Genomic DNA, 26,060 nt, shown 5'->3' with positions numbered 1-26,060 from the left:
TGTGACCGATGCAGGTGGATGTGAATAAATATCTGGTGAATAAACTGCCAACCGTGATCTTTGCTTAAACTGGTGCTAGCATTATTTTAGGTGTAACGAATTTTTGTTTGATTCAAACATATCACAGCTTCAAAGGTTAAATCTCACTCACCGTTCGCTCGCTGCTCACAGCTCACTTTACTCACTCTTTCTCTCACTAGCTCAATTGTCAAACGGATCAAAACAAATCAAAGTAAACATTTCATTGTGCAATAAATAAGCAGAAGGGTAAAAGCATAAAGTAATGTTTAAAACGATGATCTCCTTGACGAGACCCCAGACGGCGGTCTGTGGCGCATACTTAGTTAACAGATGTGCCATACACACGCGCACAAAGGCACGAATTTCGCCTCCACCGACGATAAAATCCTCGCAAACTAACTACGGCAACACTATCACCCCGTTTGGATGGGGGCTCCTGGTATGGCGGCCACGGCACAGCAAAAGTTCCGATTTCCTATTATTTTCATACAGCATTTGCGACTGTTGGGCAGATTATTCCAGCGACCGCGTTCGGTCTGGGCTGCTGGCAAGTTTATCGAAAGCAGTGGAAGGAAAACCTGATACGGGAACTGGAGCGTAAAATTCATATGCAACCCGTCCCAATACCGGATAAGTAGGTGCACTCACTCAATCGTCGCTTATCGGGGGTTTCCGAAATGTCGCTCTACTTCCTCTGTTTCGACAGCTTAGATGACCTGAACAGTATGGAGTACGAGACGGTAACGGTCCGTGGGAAGTTCCTGCACGATCAGGAACTGCACTTGGGCCCGAGAGGCTGCCTTCAGCATGGTGATAGTAAAACGGCCGGTGGACTGTTCTCCCAGAGGGAAGCTTCGATAGGCTATCTGGTGATAACACCTTTCAAGCTGGAAGGGCGCGAGTGAGTACGAAGCCAGTAGACCCGCATCCGCATCCGGTGTCCACCTAACAACACGGTTTTGTCGGCTACTTTGCAGTGATAAAATTCTCGTCAACCGTGGCTGGGTACCGAAACGGTTTCTCGATCCGAAAACACGCCCCGAGGGTCAGATTGCTGGCACGGTCGAGCTGGACGGCGTGGTTCGGTTGCCCGAAAATCGACCCCAGTTTACACCCCAGCAGCGGGGTGCCATTTTCCTGTTCCGAGATGTGCCGAAAATGGCCGAAGTGCGCGGCACCGAACCGTACTTTATCGATGCGACGGCCGCATCGACCGTGGCGAATGGGCCGGTCGGTGGGCAGACGCGCGTCACGCTCCGGAACGAGCACTTGTCGTACATCGTGACCTGGTTCAGCCTGTCCGGATTCACCACCTGGTTATGGTTCCGGCAGGTCGTGAGGGGCAAGTCCTTCTAGTCCGACGCGATACGGACCGCCCAGCCGTTTACTAATAAAGATGTTTGATTTTCGAAGCTGCTTCTCAACATCTTCTGAAAGAAAGTAGGCATTCGGATCTCCGGCATCAGTAGTGGTGCGAAACATGGCCCCAGCCGCACACACTTTTCCTTTTTTCTGCTCTTCATTGCTCTATGCAACATTTATTTCGCATAAATCCTTAACGCCTAGGTAAAGATTTTTAAATAATTCTTCCCTAAATGTTGAATAAACGATAAAACTTGCGCCGTACGTAACTCTCTGGCGCTGTCCGCTTTATTCGGCTGGCTTAGTCCATGTGTGTGTCTATGCCGGATTGATAACGGGCTTGCGTTTGCGCCACTGTGTGCTTGGTTCCTTGGGCTTTTACTTATCATACGAGATACGAGCTACTCTTAGGGGTTAGTTTTGTAATTTTTTTTATTCTCCTTTTTCATATTCTACATTTATTTGCTCGGCTGTAACCTTCACTTCAACTGCTGCTTTACCTATTTCTTGTATCGGTGTTTTAATCAACTAAAGTCTACAGAAATTAAAGCGAAAGACTTGAAACTTCTCTTTTCCAGTGTATCAGGCATCGTCAGTATTACGAGATAAACCTCTGTTGGTCAGTAACAGGGGCCAGTAAATTGATAACGTTTAGCCCCCTATAGCAAAGCGACAATAGAACCCCCCCTAGCTCCTGGCATCTCCGGAGGGCAATGAATATATTTACACGATTCAGTCTGCCTAGTTCTACTGCAGACCGCGAATTCACTCGTTTCGAATTAAACGCAGAAAGTGTTGGTGTTTTTGTAATTTTTTTGGTTTATTCCGCTTTTTTCTCTCTTTGTTGCAGAAAACTTCGTACTATCAAACGGGAGGAAAAACAAAGGGAAACTGTCACCCGAGTGGCAACAGAGCACAGACCCCCGACACGACCGCCGACTGTAAGGTGCAAGATTAGAATATTCTGTGGCCACTATCTTAGCGAGTGTCGAAGAGTTCAGAGACCATTCAGACGAAAACTTTCACACATTACTTTCTTGATTCGAGAAAAACTTTACCAAAATGTTGAAATTAGGCGGCAATCGGTCCCAACCGTAACGGAGGCTGCTACGATCGGAACAAGCAACTCCAACCGATACCTTCCATACGTGGCAGAAAAAGTATGGCCAACGGATCAACGCGGAACCGCTGCAACTCAAGTGTTACACCAAAGATCCCGCAGCCCTCAAACTGGGAGCGCGCACCGAGCCGAGATGCGCCACTCTCCGTCGTCTGTCCTTTCCACGAGGCTACAGTTATTACCAAACCAAAACCCAAACCCCGTCCGCAATTTATGTCATTTCTTCTGCTACCACTTGCCCCACCTGTTTCTCTTTTCTCTCTGTCATCACTCACGCTTTCGCTATGTCAAGTTCTTTTTAAAGCTAATAAGTTTGCTTTTTGTTTAAAATAATTGTAAAATTTTGTGATTTGTTTGCCTATTTCTTCGCTTGGATGTAGCGTTTGTGAGTCGGTTGTGTTCGTTTCTGTTAACATTCAGCTCTGCGCGCATTTTCTAACGTTCGTAAAAAAGAACTAAACTTTTATACTTTTTTGTTTCTATATTTATGCTCTGTTGCAAAAAAAAAAATAATCAATAACATGCCTTTTGCCAGCCATTACAAACCTTATTAGTTCGCTTTCGACACTCTCCGACACTTACCCTAGTATAATCTACTGCGTTTGACTTTTTACATTACCTCCTTCGCACACACTGGCGGTGTGACCTGCGGAGAGTAAGGGAACGAATGGAAAAAAAAGAAAGTAATTCCTTTTGCATGCATGACGAGAGGCTAAGTAAATTAGTTTTGATACATCCTGGTGCGATTGTCGATCGACCACTCTGTAAGGGAATCCAAGCGATTCCCGGGGTAGGTGTTAAAAGATCGAGTGAGACCGCACATAATCCACAGTAAACTGCGTCTTATGAGAGGCAAGGGATGAAGAAAAGTTGAAAACATCAACGCGCAATATGTACATGTGACCAAAAATGGGGGGGGGAACAAAACCCGGACATGATATGTCGCGGGGGAAGTATCTTGGTTAGAGTTCTCTGTTCAATGAAGCGTGGTTTTCATTTTCATATCAAATTCTTACAATACTAGAGCTCCCTATCCTTAAAACTCAAGTTCTTGCTAAAACTCCACCTCATGCTACTGCTCTTCTGTTTACAGTTTGTCTCTTTCTCACCCATTTCTCTTTGTATCGGCTCTGCTCACGCACCTCCGCGCTCACGTACCATCAGCGCCCGAGAAAAAGATTTAGTTATGAACCTAAAACAAAAGACAAACGAACGACGAAGGGGGGCACACATTAAAACTGGGGGCGATCGTTATGAAATCCCTCGTTTACCTGTTGCTGTTTGACCACTATTTGTGGTTGAATTAATTCGTCAAAGTTGAACATTTGATCCTCGGCCGTGTCACCACTGCTACTGCCGACGGCGGAGACGGTAGCCGTCGTCGACGAGGTACCGCCCGGCGTGGTGACCGTCGTGGTGGTGATCGTCATACCGTTCGGGCTGCTCGTTATCGTCGTCACGGTATTGCCGCCCGTGCTCGTGCCACCGTTTGTGGCCGCCCCGTGCTGCTCTTCTTCGTCGTCATCTTCCGCGGGACCGTTCTCATCGCCACCGGCCCCGGCAACGGTACCGGTATTGTTTTCCACCTGCATCGTTTGGTCCGCAGCCTCGTGCTGACCGCTACCGTCCGGTGCAGCTGCTTTCTGCAGAATGATCTGTCCGCCTTCGGTCAGGATCGCGGCGGTCGCTTGGTGGTGTCCATCGTCACCGGCCTCGTGGTGTTGCTGCTGCTGCTGTTCGTCCCCTTCGGCAGCCTCGCCGGTGGCCTGCTGCAGATGCAGCTGAATCTGCTGGTGATCCGCACCGTCGGCACCGGCCATCGAAACCGTCAGGTGGCCCTCCTGATCCACTTCGCCCGATGTCGTAAAGGCCACTGACACCGGTATCTGCAGACCGTCTTCGGTCGTAATGTGGGCCCCGTCCGTGGTCATTAGCTCACCCTCCTGAGATTGCTGTATGACGATGTTGCCGTCCGCGTTCAGCTGCGAAGGATGAATCAGTTGCTCCTGTCCGTCGTCACCCTGCACCAGTATCATCTGGTTGTTGCCGTCGCAGCTGATCATCTGGATCGTTTCGCCTTCGCCCAGTCCCTCGCCGCCCTGCATCACCACGCCGATGCCCACACCGCGCAGCAGCTGCTGTATCTGCTCGCTGTCCGTGCCCTGCACCAGAATTTGGTTGCCCTCACCGTCCGTTAGGATGTGATTGTCCAGGTGCAGGTACTGGCCCGACTCGTGGTTCAGTATGATCTTGTACGGTGCGTTCGCACCCTGCATGTCGTCCAGCTCCATCGGCACCGTTTCGGTGTTGGAGTTTTGACTGTTCTGCGACTGGTCACCGTCATCGTCGAGACTGGGCATACTGACCGGCATGTTTATCTGTTGTTGCTGTTGCTGCTGTTGTTGTTGATCCTTCTGCTGCTGCTGCTGCAGCTCATCGCCCTGATCGAGCGTGGGCATATCGATTCCCACCGACGGTTGCGGTTCCTTGGGTCGGAGGGAAGAAGAAAGTGGCACGATTGAGCAACTGTAAAAGCAATCGAAACACATTGAAGCTTACCATTTTCGCTTCCAACTGTTGGTGCTGCTGGACAAACGAATCATCCTGACCCGGTTGCTGTTGCTGTGGGATCGTTATGTTGAAGGAAATATTTTCGGTTGTACCATCCTGGTTCGTGATGACCATGGTGCCACCTTCAGCCGTTGCTCCGGGAGTACCCTCGACGACCGCCTTGTCCGAGTGCATCCGTTCGAAGATACTCTCGAGGTCACCGTCCGAGATTGAGTTGTTCCCACCGACGGTGGCACCGGCATTTAGCGACTGGCCTCCAGTGACTCCTCCTCCACCGACCGACGTCACCGTGTTGGCCGTTGTCACAAGCTTACCACCGCCCGCCGTCATCAGTCCTGCTGCTCCGGCCTCTACCCCACCGACTAGCTTCCGATTGGTGGTGGTTGTCGAAGTGGCGTTCGAAGAGAACACTTGGACCGCATGGCTGGCCGAGGGCTGCTGTTGAGCGAGACCGGAGGCGCCCCCAGCACCCACCGGGGCACTCGTTACGACACCCGCTGCACCGGCGGCGTGCGTTTTGAGGTGTTGCGTGTAAAGCTTCTCGTTCAGGAATGTCAGCGAACAGGAGCCGCAAGTGTGGAATTGAATCGTTTTCGCGTCGATCGTTTCACCGATCGAATCCCGGAGTGCCTCGTTGATCGTGTCAGTCAGCAGCTTCTGGGTCGAGTCGTTCAGCTCTTTACCTTGCTGCTGAGCCGCGGCCGCCGGCTGCTGCTGGTGCACGACGACCTGTTGCGTTGTCGTCAGTTTACCGTCCTTTTTACCGTTGTCGTGCACCTCGAGATGCTTTATCAGCAGTTCCCGCTTGTTGAACGTAACGTTGCAGATGCCACACTTGAAGTAATCGGGCTGATGCTGTTTCGCGTGTACCGATGCCTGTTCGCGGGTTTCGAAGCGCATCAAACATACGCGACACTTGAACGGCTTCAGCTTGATGTGCTTCCGCAGATGGTCATCGTATTGCGTTTTCTCGGCCGTCCGGTAGCTGCACATGTTGCAGGAGTACACCGTAGCGACGCCTGCCTGCACCACCCCTTCTTGGACACCGCCACCAGCGGTCATAACCGTCGCCTTCGATTGTAGGCCCGTCGTCACCCCTGTTAGCGGTAGCGACGGATGCTCCTGCAGGTGGTGTTGCTTGAGCAAGGCTAACGAACTGAATGCTTTCTTACAGTGCTTGCAACGATTTGCGCCTACGGTGTTGGCGGCCGGGGTTTGGGAGGACAACTGCTTGCACTGCTCGTAGTGCGGCTGGAACAGGGTGAGGTCGTGCGTCTTGAAATCGCACGACAAACACCGGTACACCTTGGAGGTTTTCCGATTCGTCACATTGGCCACGGCCGTCGCCGTTGCGACCGCAGCGCCCTGTGTGTTAACGGTCACGGACCCATTGTTGGTCGAGACAACGATTTGCTGTGGCGCCTGCTGGTGAAGGATCGTTGCCTGGCCGAGGGTACCACCAGTCGTTGTCACATTGCTACCTGGCTTTTCGAACATACTGGATAACTGTGCCTCCACCACGTCGGTGGTGGCATCCGTTGACATCCCCCCACTGGTCAATACTTTAATCGTGGCCGTTTCGCCGCCTTCCATCATCACGACGTTTTGTTGTTGCTGTTGGTGGCCAACAGTTTTAATGCTGTACGCTAAACCTCCGCTAGTGGTGGCCGCCACCGTACCGCCACTTCCAGCGGTGCTGGTATGCGTGAGCTTCACCATTTTGGCCGGTGGTGATCCCGTTGCCGTCGGGCCTCCTCCTTGCCCCAGATGGTCCTCATCGGGGATGTTATTCTTCTTGTGGATAAACCCGAGCAGCGTGGTACGCAAGTGGTCCGACTCCGATTCAAGCTTATCGAACTGGTTCAGAATCGTGATGCAGCGCCTGCAGATGACGTCATCGGTCGAAAGGACGACGGAGTAGGTTGCGCCGATCATCTTCGCCAGTTTCAACACGAACTCCGTCTGTGTGGTGGTGGTCGACGCTTCCGAGATAACTGTCGCGTGGATGCCGGCATGGTCTCCACAAATGTAACATCTCTGCTGTCGGCTAGCATAGTTGTTGGAGGTCGTGGTCGTAATGGAGACGCTCGTTGACGGGGCAGGCGGTGGTTTCTTCGCCGGCACGCGTTGCTGGCCCGAGATGCCCGTGACGCTGACCGTGCCACTCTGCAGTAAACTGTTGATCTTTTTCACTGCGTTCATCTGCATGGCGGATTGCTGTTGTTGCGTCGACGTTGTAGTGTATACCTACAAAGGGACAAGCAAAAGCTCAACGTAAAAAGATGGAAAAAGGTAACAATCGAAGGCAATGGGATTCGTGTTTTGTCATCTCGTCTCCGGCTGGAACTATTTAGTTCAATCGGATGATTCGCTTTCTCGGCAAATGATTGCATGATACATAAAACTGTTCAGTGACAACATGATGTTGTTTGATGTTTTTATCGAAAATGGGCTCTAAAGCAGCGGTTGATTGTCATTGGAGAAGCTGTACATGAACCGGTCGAACCGGTTATACTACCTAAGCACTAAGCACGATATACATTTTCATTTTTTTACTAACAAAAACATTTTCATCATTATTTGCTGGAATATGTATCGGATGGTGAGTGATAGTTGAGCAATAACAAATAATGACAACATGTTTCAGATTAGTAACACGATTAATCGAAACTGAAACGTTCATATTTTTTCAAAAAATCGTCCCATTAATTTTAACTCCATTTGCTAAACGAGTGTTTACTCACTGCTGATAATCACACACAGTGCCGAGAATGCTTATTGCAACACCGGGTAAAGAACGCAGCTTAATCAGGTTCTCGCGGTAATGGAAGCGAATGAAGTATCGCCGAATGCTGTACCCAGGCCAAGTTATGACGAGCTGAATACAACACAGCATGATAAACGCTTGTGTTAAAAAATTACGAAATAATTCACTAAGAGCCACCCTACGGGAACAACCGCTGAGCGGACTTATCCTGTACCAGAGACAATGTTAATCTCTGATGCTCTCTGTAGCGGTTTGTTTTTACGGGCGGGGTTGTTGGTCCTCCATCAACCCCCTTTCACGCCGGTATCGGGAATCGAAACCATTGCCGGCTGTGTGACAACCGGTCAAATGGATGCAAATAGCAAAACATATGTTTGACATATTCTGTACAGGGGATATGGTACAAAAAGATGTTTAACATTCCCCTTTGTATCGCAAATATAGTACCACATATCACAAGATATAAAAGTGTTTGATTTTCTACGCATAATTTCACGTTCAGAAATCACTATCGCTTAACTTGTTAGCTGATAGAAAGAAAGGACAAATATCTATTGGCAAGGTGAGTAAATAAAGTCGTATTAACGAATACTTTCAACACACGAACGATCAATATCTCTCCATTTCGTTGGCGTTGTTGAAATCATTCACTGATCATGATCGTGTTTACATAATTATCTATCAATTTCGTAGACACTTCGCTTTTATTGCTTCGAAATGCAATTTCATACTCAACGCTGGCGTCAAGTTATGTTCGATGCAGCGGTGTAGTATGGGCATAAAATGCATATTTTATCTTTCCACGGGATGGTATGAATAACATTGCTCGTTCGGTATCCGTCAACGTGATCCTGAGGCAAACATTGGCGCGCACCGCGAATGAATGCACACTCGCTCTCTCGTTGTGTACCGGGTTTCGTATCAATACCCTCAGCCGCCCGTGTACGATTTTCCACAGCGCAAGTATTAAAATAACGAGCCGAAGAAAATGGCCAAGTTTTTTTCCCCTGTGTTCCATGTTATCTTTTCCTTCTCGCTGCGCCACTTGGCGATCGTGCGGATCGGTGAACTTCTTCATTCCCAGCAATCCGCATATGCGCCTTGAACTAGCTACCATGGAATATGGAAACCATGTGTGGTCGAGTGTGCGGCAACGAGTTGAACTGTTGGGCACATCCTGTAGACATACTTTTCCACGCATTAGGTGCGAACAATTTACAGCGTGTAACGCGAAGACTGTCCCTTGAACCAGCTACGCTCCACGATGGCGCAATTTCGCTTTTAGAGTAACAAAAAAAAATCCAAAACCCTTGTTCCCATGGAGATATGTGATCGTATTACCTTCCGCACTTGCGGCTGCTGTTGCACTACTTTCTTCTGCATTTTTGGGCTGCACTGCACACTGCGCTCTGGCGTTCTCTCTTTGGTCGCTCCCTTCCTCGGGCGGAAGTAAGTGAATTGTTATCTGCCTTATCGTCGTGTGACGGGGAGTCTCCCGCGAAGAGGGCTACAGTGTGCGAGAGGAAGTTTGCTGATGCGCCTTTACCGTGGCTGCCGTTGGCCGCGGCGTCGTCTTCGTGGTCGGGCTGCTATTTTCGATACCGAGTCGTGCGTTGGTAATGTGGCTAAATGCGGCATCGATGAAAATTGCGGAAGCCACTTCTTTCTTTCGCGCCAGCTAACCGGTCGGTTGTCACTGGCCCCAATCAGTCCAACCGGAGACCGCACGAAAGTTGGTTGCTAATGATAGTGGTGGGGGCTGCGCTTCTGGTACTTTGCGGTACACTTGTGCCAAAAACCGTCGACGAATATGGTGCGCTTCTCGGTTTAGTATTGCTGCGTTATGTACAAATTTGTACATTCATTCTTTTGCTGATTTTAATTATGTGCCGTTTGCCCCGCTTGCTGGCTTCTGCGACGACCAATGAATGCACACCAAACAATCAGCAGGCAACGATACAAAAATCTACACAATTGAACTGCAAAGATTAGACACAAACAAAAAATGCGCACACATTAAACACACGATATAAATTAAAAGAACTAATGATCATGTAGCGCTGTACGTATTCCTAGGGGGGCTTTTGCTACGCACTGCAACCAGCAACAATGCACTTCCCACGGCCTACTTGTTTATCAACCACTATTTGTGTCCCGCATGAGCGTGCTTAAATCTGCTGGCAGGATGGTTCATTCCCAAGATGTAGAACATCCAAATTAATGGAAATACAGGATACGCGCGCGATCTAACGAAAAACAACGATCGCGTCCTAGGCACCACGCGAAACCAAAAAGAGGCTGGCTTCTCGCGGAGAACCGCGTTCCCGACGCGTCACGCACACACTTCCACACGTCGGCATCGGTTCACTGTCCGACACGGGTTACGCGCGCAACGCTATTGCCGGCTTGCACGCACACCAAGCAGCGGTGCGGCTCCTTGCAACAAACACTCGCATTCGCGTGCTCTCGCTGGAGCGCCAAGCCGCGCGAGGCGGCGTAAAATGAAGAGGATAATGCAATGGCAAGCAATTTGCCTTTTCGCCCGCGATCTATGGCTACATTGCCCGCTCGCGCTCGCTTATGTTGACCTTCTCCCTCTCACTCTCGCACGCACGCACTTTATTGTTACTTCCAACTTGTCGTTTTCGGGACAATTCGTGGCTGTCCGTCGATTTCAGCGATGGCTAGCAGCAAAAAACCGCACACAAAAAACATTGTCTTTACTCTAAACACCAGCCGACCCAGCCATCCCGCCAAACTGGAAGTGGGCGTCGTTTTCACTTCGCGATACTTGACCTAGCCTCCTAAGGACCATGGGAGAAGAGCACCGAAGAGAGCGGAGCAGCGGGCTAGATCGGCGAAAACAAAACTTCACATCACACGGCTCTTATTGAGGGGGGATTCAAGATGCTTTATTAGCGTTTTATTTTTCCTCCGCAATCCAAAGAATCCTCGTCCATTCCATCCTATTCCAAGCTCTCGGGTTTCTCTTTCTCGCTCTACTCACACTTCACGGGCTCCTACGCATCGGAAACATCGCCCGTACCCCGTGCAAATGTCACCGGGCGAATGCTAAAAGGGAAATATTTTCTCGCAACGGCCTCGGTCGAAACTACGGCGAACACGGCACGGTTTGTCCGGGTCCGTCGGTGTCACGGGGGGACGCGGTGTGGTATCGCGGTTCTGCACGATATTGGGAACAATCGCGACAATTCGCAACACTGGCGCACTCTGACACTGGCACTTCGACTGCTTCTCGAATCTCCACCACACAGCTACGCGCGATGTCTCGAGGAAAAAACCATCCGGCCCTCTTTCTTTATGCCCCAGCAACTGCGCCCAACTAATAGTGGCACGGGAAAAGGGGGAAGAATCACGCGCGCGATAGTGCAGGCGAAACTAGCCCCTGTGCCTTTGCCTGCCGGAACGGTGCCCGGCGCCGCACGCACGGGCTGGGTTATGAGGTGCGCTGGTGATATGCAGCCTGCTTTTCGCAATTCACACAAACCTACCACTTCTCGCTGTTGCACTGACGTCGACGCGTCAAACGCAGCCAAAGCGCGACAGAAGTCAAATTGTCAAAACTTCAAAATCGCACTCTCGCACTTCAGAATCGATTTTTGAGTGTAATCAAAAACTTCAACATGGCGGCGAAACAGGCGAACCAGACAGCACCGAACCCAGCAGCAGCGCCAATGGCGACGAACGGCGGCGCCGGCGACAGCGGCAGCAGCAAAAGCAGCTCCCAGGGCTGCCAACCGCAGCGCCTGAAAGGTATTGTAACTCTTCGTTCGCCGCGCCGAACGCACGCACACACACTTACACGGCGACGTGAACGGTGACCGACCGATTCAGTCACGGCAGTGCGAGAACCGCCTTTTCGCCTTTTTCCGAAGCACTGCGACGAATAACCGGCTTGTGCTGCGTCCGTTTTTCCAGCGTTTTCCCCACTGCGACTGCCAGTTGCCGATGGGTGCGGTGCCTCAGAATCTGGCGCTTCGCTCGAAACGGCGGGACGCGCGGCGCTTTCTACGTCCAGTGGTATGACCGAGTACTGGCGAGCGATTTAATAATAGAGTATTAAATTAAAACGCATGGTCACGTTGCAGAGCACTGCTGTGCGCTCGTGTGCGTGGTCTGCGGGATAATGTTCGCCCGGACACGAACACACCCTGAGACGCCCGCAGCCGGCGCTCTGCAAATGGTGGGCGAATGTTGTGTGTCGGATAGGACAAAATTGAAACATAAACATTAACCTTGCGCCATCATTCATTGCTGACGGGCGTCGGTTCCAATGGCATTTACTTGGTTAATGGGAGAAATTATTAGTCAGATAATGAAACTACTTTGTTGTTGCATAAAGGCAACTGCCAGAATTAATTGTTTCTCTTCTCTCAAATCTTCCGTTTCATTTGAAGCATTATTTGAAATTAACGCTACATCTTGGTGCACGGTTGCCAAAGGTATTTCTCTATCCAGAGACACAAAAACCCGTTTTCGGTTAAGCCTTCGATCAAGCCATCTGGCGCAGGATGCGGTGCTTCACCAACACTTGGCAACCGTTGCACTTGGAAACGATCCTTCACCGCATTAGCATTTTACGCATTTTACGGTAAATTAGCCTGTTGGCCTCCCAGAACATTGTTGTTCATGAATTTAGACCTGCTGTTTTGCTATGAATGAATTTGAGGAATTTAGTCGAATTTTTTTATTATTAGTTAAAAGATTGTTTGCTTTTTCCGCGATCGCCGATCCTGCCGTTAACTCGCCACATCTGTCTGTCCCGTTCTTTCCCTCACGCGGCCGGTCGGATATCTTCGGGCGCCCGAAGAACTCACAACATGGCGTTGCCAGGGACACTCTTCGGGGAAAACACAAACAAACGGCAGATCTGTCATTCGCGTGCCGTGTTTTGGTTAGTGGGAATTGGAGATAAAAGTTTTCCGTCTTCCGCCAAGTCTGGGAAAGTGATACACAAACCGAGGAGTTTGGGACAATTTGGCCTCTCATTCTACCGACGCACGCGGTAGAACGGCTACGATGCGCGCGATACCGAAATGGGTTGAGAAGATCCACGATTCCGCCGAGAAAAATGATGTCGCCAGGTAAGAGGAGACTAATCGATATGCTTCGAAACTATCATGGAATTGAAAGTGATTGCCGTAACCCGTAATCTTTCTACACCTTTCTTTTAGCATCCACTCAATCTGCTTCCATCCGGAGGGATTGCAGCTGGTGGTGGGTGCTGGCGACAAGGTTCTGGTTTACGATCCGATCGACGGAAATCTGATCAGCTCACTGAAGGGTCACAAGGACACGGTTTACTGTGTAGCGTACGCGAAGGATGGCAAAAAGTTTGCATCGGGAAGTGCCGACAAAACGGTCATCATTTGGACGCTGAAACTGGAAGGATTGCTCAAATTTTCGTACGACCAACTAGTGGATATTCCTAAACGAAGAGGACTGTAATGCCTTTTTCCACTTACAGTCACAACGACTCGGTCCAGTGCCTTGCGTTCAATCCGATCTCTCATCAGCTTGCCTCGTGCGCCGTATCGGACTTTTCATTCTGGTCGTCCGAGCAAAAGGCGGTCCAAAAGTACAAATCTACGGCCCGCATCAATGCGTGCGCCTGGACAAACGATGGACAGTACATTGCGCTTGGACTGGCAAATGGAACGATTTCGATACGCAACAAGGCGGGCGAGGAGAAGATCAAGATCGATCGACCGGGCGGAGTGAATAGCCCGGTGTTTGGTGTTGCGTGGAACCCACCGGCTACGTCTGGATCATCGGACATCCTTTGCGTGATCGATTGGAGTCAAACACTGTCGTTCTACTCGCTCGGTGGTCAGATGATTGGCAAGGAGCGCAACTTTGGTTTTGACCCACTCTGCTTGAGCTTTTTCCCCAATGGAGAGTTTCTGATCGTGGCCGGTTGTAACAAGGCGTTGCAGCTCTTCACCCGCGACGGAATTCGGCTGGGAATGCTGGGAGAGCAGTACGACTCGTGGATTTGGACTGCGGTCGTTCATCCGGCCGGGACCTGTGTGGTAAGCGATCAAGCGTGGACAATTAAAACTGTTTGCTGATCAAATTGTATTCGTAGGTCGTTGGCTGTCAGGATGGGACGCTCGGGTGCTACAATTTGGCCTTCAACACGGTGCACGCGCTCTATCGTGAACGCTATGCATTCCGGGAGAACATGTGCGACGTGATCATCCAGCACTTGGTGTCCGGTCAAAAGGTACGAATCAAGTGCCGCGATCTCGTACACAAGATCGCCATCTATCGGAACCGGTTAGCGGTGCAACTGCCCGAACGGGTTGTTCTTTACGAATTGAGCTCCGCCGAAAATCAACCGATGCACTATAAGGTGCGGGAAAAGATTGCGAAAAAATTCGAGTGCAGCCTGTTGGTCGTGTGCGCACAGCATCTGGTGCTGTGCCAGGAGAAGAAGCTGCAGAGCCTCGACTTTGGCGGGCTGCTGCAGCGCGAATGGCTGATGGACAGCTTCATACGCTACATCAAGGTTACGGGCGGACCGGCTGGGCGCGAGGGACTGTTGCTCGGCCTAAAGAGTGGTCAGGTGTGGCGAATCTTTCTAGATAACTCGCTCCCAATACTGGTCACGACCGTATTGTCGTCCGTACGGTGCCTCGATCTGAACGCAACGCGGACCAAGCTAGCGGTGGTGGACGATGCTGGCCGGCTGGTGGTGCGGGATCTCATCCAGGATACGATGCTGTACCAGGATTCGAGCGTGAATTCGGTCGCTTGGAACACACATCTCGACTCGATGCTGTGCTATTCTCACACGACGGGTGGGCTAAGTGTTCGCGTTGGAACCCTGCCGCCTCGTAGCCCCCAGACGATGCTCGGGGTTGTCGTCGGTTTGTGTGGAGCCACCGCTTTCTGCCTGAGAGGAAACGTGATGAGCAACGTCCCACTCGCACTCGGTGCTACGATGTGGCAGTTTGTCGAGGCAGGAATGTTCGAGTAAGCCCCGTCGAAACGACTTCCACGTTTGCACGTTAAGCAACCCTAATCTGTGTCCTTTCTCCTCAGCGACGCATATCAGGTAGCCTGTCTCGGTGTGCCCCTGTCGGACTGGGAAGGCCTGGCCCAAGCTGCGCTCGATGCACTGGATTTTCAGATCGCTCGCGACGCGTACGTGAAGGTGCGTAACCTTCCGTGGCTCGAACTGATCGAAGAGCTGCGTGAACGCCAGAAGCGGGGTGAAACATCGAAGGAAGTGATGTTGGCGGAAGCGTACTCTTTTGCCGGCCGCTTCAAGGAGGCAGCCCGACTCTATCAGAAGGCTGGCAGCAACAGTAGGGCGCTCGCGATGTACAGCGATCTGCGGATGTTCGATTTGGCGCAGGAATTCCTGAAAGAGGGTAGCGCGGCGGACAAAAAGGAGCTGATCCGTCGACGGGCCGAGTGGGCTTGCTCGGTGCATGAACCGCGAGCCGCTGCCGAGCTGCTGCTGTCTGCTGGAGAAGCGGAACGGGCGATTGAAATCGTGGCCGAACAGGGTTGGCCCGATGTTTTGCTCGACATTGGGCGACGTCTTGCGGCAACGGAGCGAAAACCGCTCGAACTGATCGCCGGCCACTTGCGCCGTTTGAAAGCTCTACCCTTGGCGGCGGAAATCTATCGCAAGCTGGGCGAAGAGGAACAAGTGGTACAGCTGCACGTCGAAGCGCGCGATTGGCCGGAAGCGTTCCGATTGGCCGAGCATCTGCCAAAGGTGTTGCCCGCGATCCACTTCCAGCACGCCCAATGGTTAGCCGAATCGGATCAGTTTATTTCCGCACACGAAGCGTACATTTTGGCGGGTCGACCCCATGAAGCAACGAAGCTGTTGCGGAATTTGGTCGAGTGTGCCGTCTCGGAAGAACGATATCTTGATGCTGGCTATTACACGTTGCTGAGGGCGAAACAGGCCCTAAAGATGCTCGTCGCTACTACCGAGCAGGAGACGACCGTTCCGGATGGTCCTGCCGTCGAGGAGTATCGATCGTTGTTGAAGCTTTCGTCGATCTACTATGCGTACAACACTATCAATTCGTACCTGAAGGAACCGTTCACCAGCAGCCCACCGTTGACCCTGTTCAACACCAGCCGTTTCGTCGTGAACCAAATAAATGGGACCAACGCTCCGAAGGGTATCAGTTTGTTGTAAGGCGCTGGTAGATATTCGTGGCGGATGGCGTGATTTTCAATCTACTTTCCTTTTCCATTTCATTCTAGTGCCGTCTACTATACGCTGTCGAAACAGGCCAAGGTGCTTGGGGCCAATAAACTGCACCTGCAGATCAACAACAAGCTGCAATCGTTGAAAGTTCCGGCCGGCATTCAGGAACAGGTGGACATTAGCTACATCACTAGCCGGGCCTGCCCGGGAGGGTTTAACGATCCCGAAGAGCTGTTGCCGATGTGCTACAAGTGCTCGAACTACAGCCCCCATCTGCACGGCAACCGGTGTCCGAACTGCCAGCAGGAGTACGTTTTCTCGTACGTGTCCTTCGAGATTCTGCCGCTGGCCGAGTTTGTCCCCGAGCGCGATATAGGCGAGCAAGAAGCCGAAAGACTTTTACTGGCACCTCCGAAAACCGTGCTTGATGGTCAGCAGGATCAGTTTATTCAGGAAGTAAGTGTCATTTCAGAGTAGAGCTGGAGAAGTGTCTAACTAACGATTTCGTTCTTTGGTTTTGTGCCATGACAGGACATTATTGATACCTATCCGTCGACGCTTGATCGTGATGCACTGCGAGCGATCGACCCACGGGAAGTGATCATCGTGCGCGGTCCGGCGCCTCTTTCAACGCGCTACTATCGCAACCTGCTGCCCGAGCTGCAGATCACCGTGTGCTCGGAGTGCAATCAGGTGTTTCACTCGGAGGACTTTGAGCTGCAGTTTCTGCAGAAAGGGTACTGTCCGTTCTGCCGGACGGCCGAAGAAAGTCTTATGAATTAGTGTTTGCCGATCTCATTGTTGCGTGTGTGAAAGAAATCATTCCGTCCAGTTAATGTGTGATCTCATAATAAATGAATGTGGCGATGTAAAAGTGTGGAAATAAAAAAATAAATAATTGAATACAATAATATCTGTTACAATAATTTATAGTCCATATCAAACCCTATCTCTGAACAGCTATTTAATAAGTTATAACGAGCAAATAAAAATGCATTTTATGTGCACCTACCAAAAAGGTGTTTGATTTCATTCAACAGCTTTTTTATGTACCGGAACTCTTTTTATACAAAATACTTTTGATCTTCTGATTGCCATGGCTTTGTCGGAAGCTTCTGCTTTGGTTCGAACGAGTTCCATAATTGAATTAGGCTTCAGCCCTATTAAAAGCTAGCATCTCGAACGCAAGCACCCAAACGCGGGGTAGCGCAACGTTTGGGTGAATAAATTTCGTAAATCGACCCCAATTATTCTTCTTATCCCCCTGGCGAACCGCAGGACGAAAAGGCTGGCCGAAAGCGTAGAAGAAACGCCACCGGAAGCCCACCCTGGGGCCACAGGGAGAACGATACCCGAATGATGATCAAACAGTGTACGAGAAATGATATTAAAATTTGTGTTCCGCCCCGACGCGCTGGCTTCGGGCTTCGTAAGACACGAACGCTGGAATCAAATCTGCAAATGAGGGATGTTGTGCGCTAATTCTGAACCGGAAGGTAGAAGTATCGAAAAAGTTTTCATCCGCTTTCGAGGTGCGAAACCAGCCAGCGTTAAACACGCGTTCGGTGTTATTGGAGTGCCGTTAAACAATTGTCGTGTCCCGATAGGATGAGGGTGCTAACCAAATCCCGCTCGTATGCTTTCTTTGCACAACTATTGCCACCGTAGCGAGTGGTGGTCGATAAAATAAGGGTACAAACAGTAACACTGTTCGTACCGGTGGCGTAGTGGAGGGTATTTCGAGGGCTACGTGTTACGATTGAGTAAATAAGCTCTGTTTGCCAAAGGGACCGGTCTGAGGAATCCTGTGATTTGCTTTAGTGATTGTGAACAAGTTTGCCGCCCGGGAACTTTATGCATTTAGCGTTCGCATATTATATTATCTTCTAGAATTGGGTTAACCATTTTGCTTTCGACAATCAGTGAAATAAGCCACAATAGCAAAAATAAATGATTACGCACTTCTTTTCCAAATGTTGTGGTTCTCTACAATTGAACGCTCCTGGTCCTGAACTGAATATTGTCATCACGCTGTTTGGCCCTTGCTATCTGATCGCGCATTGCCACATTATCGGTGCTCATCATTATGCTCTGTTTGCGATGCAAACCCAACATCCATCCCGACCGACCATTATCCTGGCTTTCTGGCGGCACGTTTTCCGTCCCCGATCCGATCCCGCGTGGTGGGCAAGCTGTAAAATAGCTTTCAACATCCTTTCCGTTCACTCGCTAGCCGTTGATAGGATGGGAAAATCGATTGGAAAAACGTACGACAGACGGGGCAGACAAACAAACTTTCACATCCCGTCCCGGGTGATGGGCACCACCAATTTCAGTGCCAGACCGGTGATGGATAAAATATTTATTCCGGTCGATTAAACTTTTCAATCCTGCAGTGAGGAATTCAGTGAAATGGCCGACGCCAGCCGACGGGGGATGATTTTGGAAAACTAACCGATAGGTGGCACGACGCCATGATTGGCATATCAATGGATGATTGTCGATGGGGTTTTGGTGCTGCGTGTTTCGCCACTAGCACTTGCCGTTTGACGTCAACGGTGAATTACTATCGAGTGTTTGAAGTGTGATGACATATTTGTGGTGCGATTTATGAGCACAAACATATGTGCAGCATTATTTATGATTGCGCCCATTCTTGGGCCGATGGAAGTGGCTCCATTTCTAGTTTCACATCGAGAAGGAAACAATCCTAACCTCGTTGGCCGCTTTTTTAACTAATTGTTCCGCCATTCGCTGCTCCGAGCAACACCCGTGGTGTCGGCATGTGCCGGATCATCAATTGATGCGCTAGCGGGGGGTTTGTACGGCGCCACGTGGCCATTGTTGACGCCACAGTGCCACGTGGCCCTTGTTCATTCCGCATTCAGGACCGTTGCGCCACTGATTATGTAGTCCATTAAATAAGTACCTTACAGTAATGTTACCGTTCGGTCGAACGTCGATTTGTTGCAACGTTGTCACATTGTTCTCGGTTGACCGCGAGATTTGCTATCGATTTAATCCTTAGCGTGAGGGATTTAATTCAAGAGCTAGGGAATGTATTGGTTCCCGCCGAACAAGATTCTCACCATTATTTGTCCTCACTGTCGCATGCTTTTCTCTGTGAGCCGAAGGATAAAGATTCCCTGTTTTTTACGCGGACACTTGAATTGAATGGCAGTGAAGTAGCGGAAATGTTGCACAACTCGATGAATCGGGTCCATTGTTTCACCGTTGCCTTCTGGCGATGGCCCGTCGCGAGGGGGTTAAAAGGTCACATTTTGGGTGGAAGTTCTCACGTGGACCACGGAGGAACATTTTAAGGCTCGGTTCGGGTTTTTACAGTTCCACTCGTCCCACTGTAATAATTATTTCCTCTCCCGCGCATGGCTCAGCAGAAAATGCAACCGAATATTGCTCATGTCAGGTTTTGGTGCTTTGCTTCGCAAACGTGTAATATTGTAATTCGATTTTGGTCTTTCCCAGCCCACCACAGTCCAGCTGCTTGCCTTTCGCTACCATATCACAATCATGACGTTGATGATGCTGGGCCCTTTCGGAACCCGCGAACCCGGCGAACGGAAGACCTAGAGGCGGTAAGTTCCTGTCTGGAGCATCGCCCCCGATGGGCTGGCCTCGAATCAATTCATCTATTCGTCACTCCGGTGGCAGTGCAGTGGCCTAGGGAGATCCTGAAATGGGTGCAAAAAAGAAGACAAATGCCGCAAGTCTACCATCAAGGGATTGGTATGCTTCCGGACGGCGCTGGATAATCCGATTTCTGTGCAGTGCGCGGAACGTACGATGCGTGTTACACGGTCCACTGGCTCGGTAGCGAACGTTAGGATCCGCACCGATATCAAAGGCAACGGCAACAGCAGGAGTGACACGAGGTACAGATGGTGGTGAAAAGGGCTCTAGGCACGAGTCAGCAGTAGGGTCCGTGTTTGATGTTGGACGAACGCAGCGCGACTCTGAATGCTCGTGAATAGCGGTGACGACATGACGGCTAGACAAATATCACTTTCCTCCGATGGCTTGAGTAAGAATCACACAAAATATCGTTTGTCGAACACATCTTCAATCACACATGTTTGTTTCAACAATCTTTTGTGAGGTATCTCTTATCAGATTGGCGCCACACGGCGTCAAGGCGTTCGGCAGCCGCCAACAATTTGAACAAGATGCTGTCGGCCATTCGTCCAAAGCGTGAGAAACATACGATACTGAAGCTGAAAGATAAAACGGTAAATTACTTGTATCAAAAAGTTATATCATTAAACTAAAACAAATTTATAAAACCCAATTTTAACATAGTACTATCGAAAATGAAAAACACGCGCCAGAATAATCTTGAGACCAACCTTTCCTTGAGTGAATCTTCCGGTAAATTAATTCCAGTCAAGAAGAAGGAAGTTACTGCTGTGTTCCGGGCCACAGCAACTGCCCAATTTGATTCAATTTGCACAAAATCGGTTCGCTCCGCAACTTTGCTGTACCCCAGAAAGTGACCCGGAAACGGGGCTGGACTTTCGGAAGGATTTTTTGCGAGTGACTCCAAGAATACCTTCTTCGTGTTTTGTGCACAGTTTGCAAGACGCTAGAAAATGATGGACGTCACCGGGAGAAGCGTAGCCCCAGGAACGAAACAATCCAAAGGAAACAACGGCGGACCAGTGCCTGGGGATTTTCGGGGGGGTGTCCTGGTTGGTCGGTATGAATATTTATAAGGAAATCTGTTTCTTGCAACAATCCTACCGGATGGAACCAACAATTTGGGCGATTCACATTTCAACGAGTTTCCCGGAACGACCCCTGGGAGAAACTGGCCGGGAAGAAAGAAAGTCCTGGAACCAACCGAGAACTGAATTGCTGATGTGCCTCACTCTAATGCCCGACAGAGTCAAATTGTTGTCCGAAGCTTGGCTGAATTCGATTTAGTGAACGGAAAGAATGGAACACTGGGCCTGCGATGTGATGGAATAAACATAAAAATGCAAAACCACGATTGCGAGATTTTTTAGAGATTTTTGCCAATGTTTGAAAAATATTACTGTATGCAATCAATTGGAACGAGTTCCATGATTGAACATAAAACATCAACAACAACGTTAAGTGTAAAGTAGTCCAACTTTCAACTCTGCACCGTTCCTTCACGGGCAAGGGTTCCACAGCCTCCTTGTGGTTGCCACGCGCGATAACAATAAACGAATCATTATTGTTACCATCACAAGCAGGGCACCCCTTCGGTACGTGAATAGTTAATAAAATGCTCAATTTGTCCAACCCTGGAGAGGGTGACTGGGGTGTGCTTGTGCCCACATCGGCTCAAAGGACAGCAAACCGCCCACATCCGGCCCACATCCCGCCACCGAGGATGCAGGCCATTTCAAGCATCACAATTCGTCACTTCTTTTCCGGCCACAAGAAGCACAGTGAAAGGTAGCAAAAACGGGCTCTGCCGAACCAATGGGCAGGAAAAGTGTGCCCGAAATCAGGGAATCGTCGTTGGGCGCAATCTGAGCGTGATCCGCGGTAATTGAATCAATCGACGGCCCCAGGGGACAAAGTGCGCCGCCGCTCGGGCCGATGTTTGTAATTATTGTGACAGTTTAATGAGCAGGCGGTTACATTCTCAGTGTCCTGTGCCCGACCGAGTGCGATCCTGCGCCAGGATTCTGGCGGTTCGTTTGGACTTATTCGGAAGAGATGATAAAATCACTCGTGGCTCGTGGCAACCGCGCCGGAACCGGTAATTTGCGAATCAAAAGGCCACAGTGGTCCGTTGCTACACAGGGGTCACATTCATAATTTTACTTGTCACAACATACCCCTTTTGTATGGTTATGCTGGCTGTGTTCGGGTGCACTTACCCAGGAGGGGTGCCTTTTGGGAACCGGTGGACCATGGCTTTTGGACAAACGGGTTCCAACGTTGGATTGGTTTACGGCGGCATAAGCACACTGTTATCGCTGTAAGACGATGGAAGATAAAAGATGAGAATACCTTAAAAGTCATGTTGAAACATTTTATCAAACCTCCGAGAAAATAGAAACTGAAGCAAAACAATCCGGGCAACAGGAGTGAGCCAAACTGGAGCGTTTCTGATTGAAAAATAACGTCAGCACTTTAAAGCGTTCGAAATGCAAACTAATTTCGTCGCCTTGACGATTGGGTTGGCAAACATTTCTCTGCATTGCGTACTCTGCACTGCCTACTGCCGTTTTTTGCGGCTTTTGCATCGGATGCAGCTTGATTGAAGCGCACCGTCCATGACTGGACTGCAATCAGGCACCAGCTCGACCATCGCCGAGATTCGGTTCCCATCGGATGGGGCCCAAAGATTGGCTCGTAAAATCGTGGATTGCATATTTGAGTACAGCGGCACCGGAAATAGAACTGAATTTGCGTACCCTTGCCAGTCTGGCCGAAAGAGGCCCAACGGTTGATGTGTGTGCACTGGGCGTTAGTGCAACGATGCACATGAGCCTCCCGGTGTAACGTTCCGGACGATCAAAGATACGCACGTTTGACGTGGAATGCAGTTTAATTATCACATCTTTCGGTGCGTTTCGCACTTTCGGTCTGTTGCAATCAATTGTTGGAATAAATTTACGATTGGATTATTAACACCTACGGCGGAGTGATGAAAATTGTACTGCAGAATAGAAAATGCAGTTTAGTAGTGAGTAAAAGTATAAACAAATCCATTATACATTGCATTGGCATGATGAGGTTTCATTCAAAACGGCAATTGAAGAGAGCTGCAACTGAACCAACGATTTATAAAAAATTAAACACAACTAAATTATAATCTTAGATCATAATTTGTTTTAAAAACTGATGAACTTCAAAATGTCACTGGTCTCCAAAAATCACTTGAAACTTTATCACCAAAATAGGCGCTAACTGAATTACTGTAAATTATAAATATCATTCACCTTGCCCCGCAAATAGCATCAGTTTGATTCTAAAAAGCCAATCGTCTTGATCTTCGCGCATTCCGGTCCGTACTGATCGTGGTGCTTCTGTACGAAACGGAACATAAAACGTTCCGTTCGATCGGTAATGAACATATATCTCGTTGCCAGGAGGTTCAAAGGCTGCAGTTTCGATCAAGAGGATGCGAGCCATCAACAATCGTGTAACCGGATCGTGCGCGCTGTTGGGATGCCAATGGGTACGGATCAATTGCACTGGCGCGAAGTGGTGGCCACTGGGATTGTGCACCGTCCGGTGCTCCGATGAGCGGTTCCAATCGGGAAGCGCTGGCTGTGGGCTGGCCACGGGGCAGCGCAATAACCGATCAAAAGGCTTTAACATATGTACACACATAAAATCCCATGTTTACAGGTTGATTTACCGATTATTATTATTATTTAAGCCCATCGCTTACGGCGGGGCGAGCCGTCTCGATCGTCGATTTTTCTTTCCGCTCAGGAGCCCTCGAGCGGGTCCCGGCGGCTTAAAGCGCATCGCCACGATCGCATATTTGTTGGCCCACGACCCGGCGCGCCCTGATCGATTCGATCCGGTACGCTAGGCCAGCTGGAACCGAGGACACTTCAAGCTGCTGCAACACGCGTCCGGCGATGCATCTGCGAGAGGTGCACTCGAATGTGCAGTGCTGGCCGCGCAAAGTTATTATTGCACAATGTATTCCGGTGCTGCCAGTGCGTGCAAGAACCGGGCAGGCAGGATGCCCGTGCCGAGTGGATTGGAGAGATTTTCTGCAATTTCTGCGGATGTCGGCGGATCATTTGCAACACTTACCGACCATCGGCACCGTCAACGGCGGTGGCGCATCGTCGGAGGCTGCGCTGTGCCTTAGGCGGACGGAGCGGCCCCAACGCAGCCGCAATCGGTCGCCACCGCCATTTTGCTCCACATGCGCGCGCGGACGGGCACACAATGCAAATATGAGGAAATTTATGATTGTTATTTATTAATAAACATAATTTACGGTTTTCACTGCCTCGTGCGGTACGCCGGTGGTGGCTGCCTGCTGCACAATCCGAAGGCGAAGGCGAAGGCGAAGGCTTCGGATGCCGCGTGCAGAATCGTGTGCCGCCGAGCGGTCGAGCAGGGTCGGCGATTGGGTTCGAAGGTGGCCTATTGTGCCGCTGTGATTGGTATGAAAAAAGTGTGAAATTTTGTAACAATTTGTTCTTGCAATGGGACGGGTGCTGTGGACGCGATCCCAACAGATAGTTTATCTACTTCAGAATGGAAATTGTTATATTAACTGTTGCTTAAAAATATTGTTTAGCAATCCTCTCTGTAGTTACTCCCTTTTGGTTTTTTTATATTATCATAAAAAGAAAGGCATTAGATGATTTGGGTTATCGTACCGTTTGTCTAAGTTCTTAGAAATTTAAGTATAAATTTCAATTACGAGAATATTGTGGCTGTGAATGGGGTTTTTAAAAACACGAGAAAGACTTAATATTTATAGTCTCGCGATTGTTGTTTCGTTATTTGTGCCTCGTATATTTTATAAACCAAAAATGTTCCGCCTTACAATCAGAATGTGTCAATGACCTCTCTAACGACAAACCTGCGGGACGGCGAAGGTTACCAAGGTCTTGACCACCGATCATCGTAGGGCCACACTCGAAGCTGATCTCTTCAGCGTGTGTGTGTCCGTTCGGAGTTTAGCAAGGATCGGTTCCGCGAGCTGACCGTGTTGGGCGGCGTTGCAATTGATGATTTACGAACCATTGAACCGCGTACCGAATGCTGGGCTGCAGAATGTGTATCGCAAAGATGTGTCCGGTCCGCACCTTTGTGGCTCGCGCCAACTCCGTGACCATTCTCCATGGTCAATAAATTTCGTAAGGCTTCCCATTTTCTGCGGTCTCTGCCGACAAAACGAGTGGCTAAGTTGGACAACAAATCGTCCTCTGGAGGCTGGTGCACGCGGCCAGTTTTATGGTGCCTCAGAAGACGTGTTCCGCTTTCTTGGTTGGTGTGCTAAAAATTCTAAGCCACTACACATTGCTCGGAACGTCTACGACGTCGGTGCCGGATACACTCAAAGGGACTTCTTTCTTTCAGACTGGATTTTCCGGTAAGGATTGACTTCCGCTGGCGGTTCTTAACAGCGCGGATTCTCCTTGTCGAAGGACAGCGGTTGGCGGTAATCCTTGCCAGACCGTTGTTGAGGATTGAAGAGAGCATATTTTTGGTGTTAACCGGAAACCGGTAAACCTTGTCTAGAGTGAGAAGGGTGGCAGTTAAAATGGCCATATTGACGATTGATCTCAACGAGATGCTGGAGTGCGTTTGTTGCGCTGCAAATCCTGTGACTTTTGAAACTGTAACACTCCTTTTAGAGTTGCGGCGATGTGCCTGTGAGTGAGTTAAGAAATCAAACGGTGGGACTTTTAGTGGCCTAATTTTCTTTTTAAAGTTCTACTTTAAGAAGGCTCGCTGTGTAAAACCAAATTGAATATTGGAGTAATTTTTGATTAAAATTGAAAATCATGATAAAGACATTTTCTACTTATGGTTGGTTGATGTTTGATACGAATGCCCACGAACAAAGTGGCAACAATCATGCTGCGAATGCTGCTTTCCTGGAATGTTGAGGGATGCCCCTTTGGACTTAGCAGCACTCGGGAACAGGAATGATTAATGCAGATGGCCATTCATCAAAATAAACCAAATGAGTGAAGCGCAATCGATCTCGTTGGACCGTTGAAGTCTAGAGGTCTACATTTGTCGGAGTTGTTTGGTATCGCTTGAACGAGCTGGGGTGTTAGATTTCCCCAGCACATAATTCACCTTTAAAAAGATGTTTCGGCGATCTTTCATCCATAATCAGGGTAATAACTCACACCCAGAGCAAACCTGCAAAGTTGTTCTTTGTAATATATTTGCTATTCTACGTCTTTATTGATACTCTCTCGAAACTTTCCGATAGGAATGAAGCTGTTTCTTTGGTTTCTTTTCGAGGCATATTGCGGTTGAGCCTTCGAAAACTGTTTCGGGTTTGAGTTCAACCCACATGCATCTCG

The 26,060-nt window shown here is 49.6% G+C and overlaps 4 protein-coding genes across 4 annotated transcripts in view; 3 read left to right on the top strand and 1 right to left on the bottom strand.

The window, feature by feature from the left end:
• Nucleotides 1-275: 275 nt before the first annotated feature.
• Nucleotides 276-1,391, top strand: LOC131216454 (SURF1-like protein). The gene is made up of 4 exons (XM_058210950.1): nucleotides 276-460; nucleotides 534-655; nucleotides 728-922; nucleotides 999-1,391. Exons 1-4 carry the CDS (start codon nucleotides 284-286, stop codon nucleotides 1,375-1,377), a joined length of 873 nt encoding a protein of 290 aa, XP_058066933.1. The 5' UTR covers nucleotides 276-283; the 3' UTR covers nucleotides 1,378-1,391.
• Nucleotides 1,392-1,539: 148 nt separating this feature from the next.
• Nucleotides 1,540-9,343, bottom strand: LOC131206445 (uncharacterized). The gene is made up of 5 exons (XM_058198994.1): nucleotides 9,183-9,343; nucleotides 6,548-7,321; nucleotides 5,063-6,496; nucleotides 3,775-4,989; nucleotides 1,540-3,695 (listed from the first exon to the last, which is right to left on the bottom strand). The coding sequence occupies exons 1-5, from the start codon at nucleotides 9,222-9,224 to the stop codon at nucleotides 3,684-3,686; spliced, it is 3,477 nt and encodes a 1,158-aa protein (XP_058054977.1). The 5' UTR covers nucleotides 9,225-9,343; the 3' UTR covers nucleotides 1,540-3,683.
• Nucleotides 9,344-12,833: 3,490 nt separating this feature from the next.
• Nucleotides 12,834-16,824, top strand: LOC131216848 (intraflagellar transport protein 122 homolog). The gene is made up of 7 exons (XM_058211439.1): nucleotides 12,834-12,946; nucleotides 13,037-13,267; nucleotides 13,330-13,894; nucleotides 13,951-14,840; nucleotides 14,910-16,025; nucleotides 16,098-16,497; nucleotides 16,573-16,824. The coding sequence occupies exons 1-7, from the start codon at nucleotides 12,882-12,884 to the stop codon at nucleotides 16,822-16,824; spliced, it is 3,519 nt and encodes a 1,172-aa protein (XP_058067422.1). The 5' UTR covers nucleotides 12,834-12,881.
• Nucleotides 16,825-20,019: 3,195 nt separating this feature from the next.
• The window catches only part of LOC131215764 (LIM/homeobox protein Awh-like), a 34,941-nt gene continuing 28,900 nt past the window's right edge, over nucleotides 20,020-26,060 (top strand). The window contains exons 1-2 of the mRNA XM_058210159.1: nucleotides 20,020-20,083; nucleotides 20,173-20,288. Of these exons, the coding sequence (XP_058066142.1) occupies nucleotides 20,020-20,083; nucleotides 20,173-20,288 (180 nt within the window). The remainder of the gene's footprint in view (nucleotides 20,084-20,172; nucleotides 20,289-26,060) is intronic.

The sequence above is a fragment of the Anopheles bellator genome, chromosome 1, assembly GCF_943735745.2.
Source record: "Anopheles bellator chromosome 1, idAnoBellAS_SP24_06.2, whole genome shotgun sequence".
NCBI lineage: Eukaryota > Metazoa > Arthropoda > Insecta > Diptera > Culicidae > Anopheles > Anopheles bellator.
This window is presented reverse-complemented; position numbering and strand designations above follow the sequence as displayed.

What these genes read in the sequence shown, in the direction of transcription:
- LOC131216454 (XM_058210950.1), top strand. Translation starts at nt 284, where the DNA reads ATGTTTAAAACGATGATCTCCTTGACGAGACCCCAGACGGCGGTCTGT. An exon ending in CGTTTGGATGGGGGCTCCTG is followed by an intron (nt 461 to 533) that starts GTATGGCGGCCA and finishes ACTGTTGGGCAG; the next exon opens with ATTATTCCAGCGACCGCGTT. An exon ending in CCCGTCCCAATACCGGATAA is followed by an intron (nt 656 to 727) that starts GTAGGTGCACTC and finishes CTGTTTCGACAG; the next exon opens with CTTAGATGACCTGAACAGTA.
- LOC131216848 (XM_058211439.1), top strand. Translation starts at nt 12,882, where the DNA reads ATGCGCGCGATACCGAAATGGGTTGAGAAGATCCACGATTCCGCCGAG. An exon ending in GTCGAGGCAGGAATGTTCGA is followed by an intron (nt 14,841 to 14,909) that starts GTAAGCCCCGTC and finishes CTTTCTCCTCAG; the next exon opens with CGACGCATATCAGGTAGCCT. An exon ending in CCGAAGGGTATCAGTTTGTT is followed by an intron (nt 16,026 to 16,097) that starts GTAAGGCGCTGG and finishes ATTTCATTCTAG; the next exon opens with TGCCGTCTACTATACGCTGT.
- LOC131206445 (XM_058198994.1), bottom strand. Translation starts at nt 9,224, where the DNA reads ATGCAGAAGAAAGTAGTGCAACAGCAGCCGCAAGTGCGGAAG. An exon ending in AGCAGCCGCAAGTGCGGAAG is followed by an intron (nt 7,322 to 9,182) that starts GTAATACGATCA and finishes GTCCCTTTGTAG; the next exon opens with GTATACACTACAACGTCGAC. An exon ending in TCGAAAAGCCAGGTAGCAAT is followed by an intron (nt 6,497 to 6,547) that starts GTGACAACGACT and finishes CTTCACCAGCAG; the next exon opens with GCGCCACAGCAAATCGTTGT.